At 43.0% G+C, this 10,394-nt stretch overlaps 1 protein-coding gene across 3 annotated transcripts in view; it reads right to left on the bottom strand.

Annotated features, from left to right (window-relative positions):
- Nucleotides 1–558: 558 nt before the first annotated feature.
- KMO (kynurenine 3-monooxygenase) overlaps nt 559–10,394 on the bottom strand; it is a 102,304-nt gene continuing 92,468 nt past the window's right edge. For all 3 annotated transcript variants that reach the window (XM_033938353.1, XM_033938354.1, XM_033938355.1), the window contains 3 exons: nt 9,658–9,759; nt 9,516–9,575; nt 559–948 (listed from right to left, as the gene is read on the bottom strand). In XM_033938353.1, the coding sequence (XP_033794244.1) occupies nt 781–948; nt 9,516–9,575; nt 9,658–9,759 (330 nt within the window). In that variant the 3' untranslated portion in view covers nt 559–780. The remainder of the gene's footprint in view (nt 949–9,515; nt 9,576–9,657; nt 9,760–10,394) is intronic.

Genomic DNA, 10,394 nt, shown 5'->3' with positions numbered 1-10,394 from the left:
TTTTAAAAGTACATTTTTTTTCAATTGGCTTTCTCAACTTAGAACAGAGTTTGGGACTGTGATCTGTGTTTATGTAATGATTCATTTTGTATTTAAGTATGATTAATTTTGTAATGGAAAATTTTTAGTTGTATGTATTAATTATGACTCATTGGGATTTGATTGTTTTATTGTTTTACTATTAGAATTATTATTGTTGAGTATAATATTTTATGAAAAATTTTTTTAAATGTTTTGTTCTTCCTTTTCTATTTTTAAATGAAGTTCTTTTCTTGATGAATGTGAACTATGCATTGTAAACCGCTTGGATCCTTTTTAGGCTGTTATGCGGTATATAACGTTTTTAATAAATATATCTTATGAATTCCAGAAAGAAGCTCTCTTTTGCCCAACACAAGTACTACACCGATCACTGGCAGTAAACTTGAGAGACTGAGATCCTACTCCTCATACCTTGGCTTAGCAATGAGGTTCATTCCTATTATGGAATGCAGAAACCTAACCCAGTTGGAGAAATTGCTCTCCCACTCCACTGAGTAAAACCCTGAGTGATGACACTGTTTTGGAATACATTTTTTAATAGCAGCTTCCACTGTGCATGCCACCAAATACATATTTGCTTTTTGTATCATTCTATATATTTTATAAAAAGCTGCATTTTCAGTGAGTTTGGTTTTTTTAAATAAAATATTATTGCAGCTTTGCGCATACACACACCTAAATGTCTGTTTTCTGAGCCAGATGTCCCATACAAATTCAGAATGCACAGCGCTTGCTTCTTCAGTTGTGGCTGTGTCTTACTGAAAAGATTCCAGTCTCCTTTACATGAGCTGCCCAACTCCATAATGTTTCCAGCCAGACTGAGCTGCAAGATCTGTATTTTATTAACAGGTAAGTACTGCCAAATGCGGCTGTTATTCCTCCAAAGAAAAGTCCCCTGTTGATCACCTGCCGAAAGAGAAGACATTTCAGTTTTTTTCGTTATGGGACTGGCAGACCATTACAATTTGCTAATCTGTTAATTGACTAAAGTGCAGTAATTCATAAATTAACACACATTTAAGCAATTCAGTATGCATTAAAGTTTTCGTGGCGTGCTAACAAATCAAATGCACACCAACAAATGCATTACACAATGGAAAACCCAAGGGGCTCATAATTAAAAAAAAAAAAAAAATCCAAAAACTGGCCTAAGTCGGTACTTGGACTATCAAAAAGACAGGTCATCCAATCCAAGTACTGATAATGGAAACTGGTTTTAGATCAGGGATCTCAAAGTCCCTCCTTGAGGGCCGCAATCCAGTCGGGTTTTCAGGATTTCCCCAAATCTGCACTGCATTGAAAGCAGTGCATACACATAGATCTCATGCATATTCATTGGGGAAATTCTGAAAACCCGACTGGATGGCGGCCCTCAAGGAGGGACTTTGAGACCCCTGTTTTAGATGTATCTAAAACCAACTTAGGCCATTTCAGTGCTGCTGTACGCCCAGAGTGAAAAGAGGCATTTCTGGAGGAGTGGATAGGGATGCAGGTGGGCGGGATGTGGGCCGACCTAGACTTAGTCGTCCATCAGCCATAATCAAAAAGTTTGACAGGTTGCCAGATGGAACTTATACGTTTTGACTTAGACGAAGTCAAAACAGGTATAAGTTCCGAATCGGGCAGCTGAGCTGATCTCGGTTGCCGTGATCAACTCAGCGGCCCAAGCAACCCTTCTTCCCTGCACCCGTAATGATTGCCTAATCTCTCCTGCTGCCACCTGCCACGACACCCCCCTGCCGGACCGGGTGGGGAGGTCCAGGTAGGATTGGAGGGGGAGTCCGTGGGGTGGGCTGGGCGGTCCAGCAGGGGGGATTGGGCATCCCTCCTGCCAGTGAAGATTGCGTGGGTTCGGGGGGGTGTCTGGCACGAGAGATTGGAAATTTCTCCTGCCGATAAAGATTGGGAATGTTTGGGGGGGTTCTGGCAGGAGAGATTGGGCATCTAGTCTGACGCGATGTGTCAGTGGGGGAGGGGAGTCATGGCAGGTGAGATTGGTCATCTCTCCTGCCGCGATCATTGCGGGGGGGGGGGGGGGGGTGGAGGGAGAGAGACAGTTCCATGATTCTTTAACTGGCGTTGTTTATGAGAGATGCCGGTTAGAGAATCGTGCTTTTAGATGAAGGACTGGCCCCTCATACGCATTTGGGACTTGGGTGATTTTTTGGTTGGAATGTGTTCTAAACATACACGTGGTGGCGGTCTGGGTGATTAAACTGCTGAACTTATAGGTAGCAGCAATACTCTTCACCTCCAAGTGTACAATTATATCTTTACAAAGTGTACAATTCTTCTGAGCCTCAGTACCACCACTTTACCGCTTCAAAAAACTTTCATGGCGGTGAGCTTTATGTGGGAGATCATCATAGCCCAATGTTATATTTACTTTTTTGTGCTCACTAAACATACACTGTGATATTTTTTTTCTTTTTTCAATATAAATATAGACATACTTTTGTTTCAGTGGCGTACCTAGCATATATGATACCCGGGGCCCATCATTATTTGACACCCCCCCATCTATATGAAAAATATGATTTTTAGTAACAATCCACATATCGCACAAGAGTGTACCTAGGAAAAGGCAGCATCTTAAACACTGCAGTGAGCACTAGAACACCAACACATACATTGTAAAACTAAACAAGCCAGATCCTGCACAGTCAATTGATCCTGTACAGTCGATTCTATCAGAAAGCCATGTCTCTTTCATACACACAGACAGATACACCCTCGCCCAATATGGAATAATCACAAACTAAAAATAGAAATATGTAAACTGAACTGCCAAGAAACCAGATTCTGCATACAATGCAACACCACAACACCACAAAAACAGTAATACCTGTCCTCTAATACTGTGCAAAATATAAAAACAGTAGATGTAAATTTGAAAAAACTGATACATAACAATTACCACTTTACAAATTAACAAATAAAAATAAAACAAATAATGAGAAATAAGAAAATACCATTTTATTGGACTAATCTCCATAAGCTCGGTCCTCATCCCCACAAACCACCTGATTCCATCCACACAAGCCTTGAATTGTTTTATATTGAACTTATTATATTAAAGTATAAAAAGAAACAATATTTTATACAATTGTCAATTTATAAATCGGCGTCTTCTCCCCACTCTCTCTTCCCCATTTCCCTTCAGCGTCCTCAGCCCATTCTCTCTCCACTTTCCTTCAGCGCAAGCACATAAAAATAAGCAAGTAATTTTATATCATTTTCATTCTATTCATTCATAGAAATTAAAGTCTAAATAATGCCAGTCATATAACAAAACATGATTTTACAAAAATAATTCCCTGCACAGTCAAGCCTGCAAGGATTACTAGATGTCTTTCAGCAGCTCCCCTCCCTCCCTCCCTCTTACCTTCGTGGCCAAGTCAAAATGATCTACCAACAATAAAATTTTAAAAACACAAAGCACACTGTACGCAGAGAAAATGTTAATTATCATTTATATTCCGTGGGTTTTCAAAGCGGTCAAGGCAGATGACTTTATGCAATGTTACCTCAGTAACAACTATAAAAAATAAACAAAATATACCCCCTCCCTTTTTACTAAACCGCGATAGTGTTTTTTAGCGCAGGGAGCTGCGCTGAATACCCCACGCTGCTCTCTACGCTCATAGGCTCCCTGCACTAAAAACTGCTATTGCAGTTTAGTAAAAGGGGCCCAAAGTGCAAAATATAGACAGCATATATAAATTCTCAAAATGGACACATTTTGATCACTAAATTGAAAATAAAATCATTTTTCCTACCTTTGTTTGGTAATTTCATCAGTCTCTGGTTGCACTTTATTCTTCTGATTGTGCATCCAATATTTCTTCCCTTCTTTCAGCCTCCTGTATGCTTCCTCTTCTCCAGACCTCATTCCCTCCCCCAACTTTTTCTTTGTTTCATCCTGTCCCCTTCTTTCTTTCTCTCTCCATGCCCCCTTTCTTTCTGTATGTCTGTCTTTCTCTCTCTCTCCGTGCCCCATTTCTTTCTTTCACCCTGCCCCCTTCTTTCTCTCTCTATGCCCTCTTTCTTTCTGTATGTCTGTCTTTCTCTCTCTCCATGGCCCATTTCTTTCTTTCTTTCACCCTGCCCCCTTCTTTCTTTCTCTCTCCATGCCCCCTTTCTTTCTCTATGTCTGTCTTTCTCTCTCTCTCCTCATGCCTCATTTTTTTTCTTTCTTTCACCCTGCCCCCTTTCTTTCTTTCTGGCTCCCTATCTTCCCCCCCTTTCTTTCTTTCTTTCTCCCTGCCCTACCCCATGCCACCGCCATTGGGAAACATACTCCTGCCACCACCGCCAGGGAAAGGCTGCCACTGGCCATCAGAAACAGGCCAGCACTGAGTTCGCCCTGCTTCTTTTCCCGCGGGCCGACCAACTCTCGCTGCCCGACGTCAATTCTAACATCAGAGAGGATGTTCTGGGCCAACCAGGCAGCGATTGGCTGGCCCAGAACGTCCTCTCCGACGTCAGAATTGATGTCAGACGGCTAGAATTGGTCGGCTCGTGGGGAAGAGAAGCAGGAAGGGAGAACTCGGCGCCAGCTTCTTTCTGATGACGGCAATGGCAGCCTTTCCCCGGCGGCAGCCTATTCCTCAGTGAGTGGCCAACGGTGCACCCCCTTGGCCCGTGCACCCGGGGCGGATCTCCCCCTTGGTATGCCACTGTTTTGTTTTTAAATAAATCACTTATCTTAGCATGTTTCTTCTTTAAACTTTAAACTCGACCCCCCCGAAAGGACTGCATGCGCTGAAAGAAATAGCCCCTGGAAGCTCCAGAGGCCGGAAAGGATGTGGCCCCTTGACCAGGGGCCCCTTGACCTGCGGAAATCACGCATGCACCCCTAAGCAGTACCACCTCACGTCAGTGGCCTAGCTCTATCTTCAGGCAAGCGAGGCACATTAGAATCAGTTAGAGTCTGAACCAACTTGTCCAACTCTTCACCAAACAAGAAAGACCCCCTAAAGGGGAATTTTGTCAGTTTAGCTTTGGAGGCTGCATCCACTGACCATGGCCTAAGCCACAAGGTATGACGGGCAGTCACCCCAAAAGCCATAGACTGGCCGAAGCTCACAACAGGTCATACATGGCATCTGAGAGATAAGAAGCGCCCATCTCAATTTTGGCTACTTCCTGCTCTGCTAACTCCCAGTTATCAGATTCCCGATCAAGGACCTACTCGGCCCACTGAAAACAAGCCTGAGCAACCAGCCCACCACACATTGCCGCCTGGACTGCTAGGGCAGAAACAAAGCTTTGCTTAAGGAGGGACTCCAACTTACGCTCCTCAGAGTCCCTCAAAGCAGAGCTGCCCTCAACTGGCAAAGTATGCCACTTCACGATAGCCGAGACCACTGCGGCCACCACAGGTGACTTCAAAGTGTCCCGATCCACCTCCGGATTGGGATACAGGTGGGCCATGGAGTGCGTAAAGTGAAAAAAGGCTTCCGGCACCTGCCACTGAGCGAGCACAATATCCCAAATATCCTGATGCATAGGGAAAGAGCAGGAAACAGAGCAGATTCCCTGAAGCAGGGGGTCCACAACACACGGGGGGCCCAACACTCAAACTGTAGCAGTGAGGAGACCTGAAAAATAAGCTCATGTAGCTCGTCCCGCTGAAAAATGCGTACTACAGATGTGTCCTCGCAAGCAGATGGGAGTGAAAACTCCCCGCTGGTGGAATCCAGTCCCCCAAGAGGATCCTTGGGGTCACCCCAAAAGTCCAGGTCCTCATCAATAAACTCCTGCTCCTCCTGAGAAAAATTATCCCAAGAGCCCCGGGGCTGCTTGGACAAGAGAGGAGTAGAGGGGCACAAAATGGGTGCTGTGTGGGGCCGAACCGTAGAGGACATCAATGGCAACCCCCCCCCCCCCCCGTGACCCCCGGGGCGGAAGCGGGACCTCCGGCCGCAAGCAAGTAAGCCTTGTACAAGGCTAACACAAAATCAGGGGAAAACCCCCCTGGCGGCCCCAAGCGACTCCCTGCCACAGCAGGGAACCCAGATGAAACCTACCCCTGTCTCTCCAATACAGGGGAAAGGTCACCTGAAACTACAGAAAAAAATGGAGGTGCTTCCTGTCAAAAATGGAGCTGAAACCACTAAAATCAAAGCTCCAGAGGCTTCCCTGTGATCAGCTGCCGACTCACGAGGCACTTGTGGAGGGGTACCCTGACCGTCGGCACCCGATGCCAACAAGGTTCCCCCACCGCTCCGGCATATACAACGCTTGCACAGGCCGGCTGCAAGTGCCCCACGACTGGAGTACAACGAGCACTTTTTCCCCTGCACAGTGTTCATTGTGCTCTACGCGACCTAGCTAGGAAATATGTGCCGGTTAGTTGAAAAATACAGTAAAATATAGCAATTTTAAAGGGAAATAGCTCTTTAGACCGGCACAGCCTCAGGATTTGGGGTTGGTTTTTTTTCCAGAACAGACTCCACTGGCTCTCAAAGCCAGAGGCCTGACCAGTATCGGTGGCCAGGCTGCCAGCTGAGGCACCTCTACAAAAACTTGGGGAGGCGGAGGAAGTGGGTGGAGGGACCCAGCATGAGACCCGTCGGGTTTGACACCCCCAAGGTTAGACGGAGCCCCAAACAGGACCCGTGGAAGCTCCGTCTGACACTAAAAAAGGGGTTCAGGAGCCCTAAAACAAATTCCAACAGCTCTAACAAGGGGGAGCAGAAAGTTTTCTACTCACACCTGCTTGGAGACTTAGAAAGACTGAGGTAGGAGGGGGAGCCTCAGCTAATATACTATAACAAAAGTTTTGGTCTCAGTCTCCACCTGCTGGTCATAGTGAGATATAACCCATCAGTGAAGAAATGTACCGGTCTATCAGGCGACACAGAATGTGAGAATTTAGCTTCCTAATTATTGTTATGATGGCTGGGCCAGATGCACAAGTGTCTTTCACTTTTTCTTTTTGTAATTTTCTTTATCTTGGAGCTTTTTCCTAATCTTGTGGATGGTATGTAATCATATTTTCTTCCAGTGATATTTTTGCTGCAGTGTAATTTCTTTTGAAATAATGATTTCTGATTTAAAAGCATATTAAAAATAAATTATTTTTTTTCTTTTCAGTGAATATAGCCTATGAGAACAATGGAGTCATCTGTGTTTGTTGAACTGATTACTGATCTCCAGCCACACAGAACATTGATGAGTTGGGTTACCTTGAAGCAGAGATAAAGCTGAAACTGGTTGAAATAGGTACATCTCTACTACAACAGACTTCTGATCATATGGTGGAAAATTTTACATTGGGGTGACTGTCCATTAGATTAATAGTCTTTAGAGAGGAAGTCTGCTTGTCTGGCGCTAAGACTGAAGATTTCCCAAACATTTTCCGTTCTTGAAGACATTCAAACAGTTGCCATCAGATGAAAAACTATTAGAACAACTTTGTTAAGGCTTTCTCAGTAACTGGCCTACATGATAATGAAGATGAATATGCAAGTGATGAATTAGACCGCACTGCTTCTAATGTAGATGATAATTTATTTATTTAAAAAATTTATATACTGCCTAAAGTCTAGGCAGTTTACAGAGCAACATACAAAATAAATAATAACAATACAACATATACTCATAGACCAGTGGTTCTCAACCCTGTTCTAGGGGACCCCCAGCCAGTCGTGTTTTCAAGATATACCTAATGAATATGCATGAGAGAGATTTGCATATAATGGAAGTGACAGGTATGCAAATCTCTCTCATACATATTCATTAGGGATATCTTGAAAACCTGACTGGATTGGGGTCCCCCAGGACAGGGTTGAGAACCACTATCATAGACTCTCCTACATCCTCCACTACAAACATGCTTCTTTTATTTACATAAATGCATTGCCCTATAATTAAATCTTCATGAGTTTTTTTTTAAAGTATCACAGAAATACTTACTGTGTCTTCAAAAGTTTCTTAAAAGTATTCCTGGGTTTACATAATCGTAACCGACCTGTCAATGAGTTCCAAAATTTCACCCCTACTATTGGAATCATAGAATTCCAAACTCTGGTACGTATCACATTTTTCTCTTTCATAAGTGACAATCTCATATCCTGTGCAGATTTTAATTCCCTTCTTGGATAATACAACTCCAATAAATCTCAAAAACATCCAGGGATTATATGATATAAAACCTGAGAAAACTTTATAATAATAATAACTTTATTCTTATATACCGCCAACAATCTTGCGACTTCTAGGCGGTTTACAGTGAGGTGAAACTGTACAGTCAGCGAATTACAGAGTATAACAGTGACCATCTGATATTAACAACATTAATAATAACAACAGTTTATATACTGCCGGACCGGGAAGTTCCGTGCTATTTACAATGAGTTAGAAAAGTTTCATTAATTGATTGGGACATTCATAGTTTAGAGATTAGAGGTTAACAGTTTGCAAGATCAGTTATGGGTGGAATTACGAAGGGGGCTATTGTCCTTGTTCGTTACCTATGTAATTCAAGAACAGGTATGTTTTTAGGTGTCTCCTAAATTCGCTATAGTTGTTTGAGTGTGTGATTAGTTTTCCTAGGTCTTTGCCCCATAAGGCTGCTTGGTACGATAAAAGTTGTTGATGATGTCTCTTATATCTTTATTCTTTGCTATATGGAAGGCAAGTATTTCAGACAGGGATCCCCTTGATCAATATCTGCAGGTCTAGCTAAAAAAAACATCAGTAATATTGCAGCCAGGCTTGATATGAAGGAACATTTTAATCAGACTGAGCAATCTACTTCCCACCAGTGCAATTGCTGAACACCTTTTTAGCTGTGCTGGTTTAATGACGACTCAGAAGGACATTTTCATGAGTGGCAGTTATTTTCCAAATTTACGGCCTCTTTTACAAAGCCGTGCTAGCAGCTGCCACGCGGCAACAGCCCCGAAGCCCTTTAAATCGCTATGGGCTTCGGGGCCATTAGCGCAGTGCAGCCGCTAGTTTGGCTTTGTAAAAGAGGCCGTTAGTTTTACTTAAAGCAATGTGGATTGAACTGTAGAGTAATTAACTTGTGATAAAAACGTTAAAGATAGTTGCATTCATTTACTTTCTACTCTAAAAGTATTATATTAGGCAATAACTTTTTTACTTTCACTTGAGTAATTTTTTAATGTGTTCCTCACTGCACTTTTGCTTTGAACACTGATGATTAGACCACACCAGAAGTGGTTATGTTAGCATTCTTGAAAGAAAAGTAGATGCCTTGTTTCCTTTATGGAATATGTACCCATCAGACTCCCTCAGGAAGCCTATACATGGGTACTGTTATAGAAGTATCCCCCCCCATCCAGAAATTGTATTTCACGCTATTTCCATGCACAAAAATCACAGTTTTATATGTAGAAATAGTGTTTGAAATTAATCTCAAAGTATTTGAACTAGCAGTGAGCAGCAACACCTGTCTTCAAGGCTTCCATCATTCAGCCATAAACACATTTTAAACTAACCTTATTTTGCCATTTCCACTGCTGTACCACTTCATGATATCGTCTTCTGCTAAAGGTGACCTGAATAACATTAGGAAAAGGCATAAGACATTTCTGGAGGATAAAGAATATCTCTGAGGACAAAACTAAAATGGAATCTCACCATAGTATAAAGTGGAATAATGGTGGAAGGCAGGATCGCATGCAGGAAGGTATCTAAATATTTCCGGAAAAGGAACCACCTAGAATTGACATGTGCGCGCATCTAGAAAAAGTGCCACAACAAAAAGGATAGTCCAGTCAGTAAAATGCCAGTGAACACATGTTATATTTTAAACAGGAAAGTCAGTAATCATTGGGTGTTACTGCATAGACATAACCAAATAAGTTAACTGGTTATCTTTAAGTGCATTTTCAGTTGTACCATACATTTGTTCTCACCGCTATGCTCTCACATAACAAGCAACCCCCATTCCCTGCCTTCCCCTCTCTTCTACCTCCCCACGATCCAGCATCCCCCCTCTCTCAAACCTCATCTCTTTTTCACCCCAGTCTAACTTAAAAATTCTCTCTTTTGAAAAGTCACTGGCAGTAGCAGTGATACACATTCACTGCCTGTGGTCTGATCTGGAGCCATTCCTCTGATGTGTCTCACTCACATTTAAAGAAGAAGTTGTATCAGAGGGGGTGGGATGCACCAAAGGAAAGACTCTGGATCAGACTGGAAGCAGTGTATATGTATTCGCTGCTGCTACCGCCAACAACCTCTAAAGAAAGAGATCAATTTTAAGATAGGCCAGGGGTGGGGGTGGGTAGATGTTTGAGAGAGAGGAGGAATATTGGATTGAAAGATGGGGGGGGAGGGTTGAGAAAGAGGGGGAGATGCCAAATTCAGGGGCA

This window comes from Geotrypetes seraphini, chromosome 3 (assembly GCF_902459505.1).
Source record: "Geotrypetes seraphini chromosome 3, aGeoSer1.1, whole genome shotgun sequence".
Lineage (NCBI taxonomy): Eukaryota > Metazoa > Chordata > Amphibia > Gymnophiona > Dermophiidae > Geotrypetes > Geotrypetes seraphini.
Note: the sequence above shows the minus strand (reverse complement) of the source record. Positions and strands in the feature narration are given on the sequence as shown.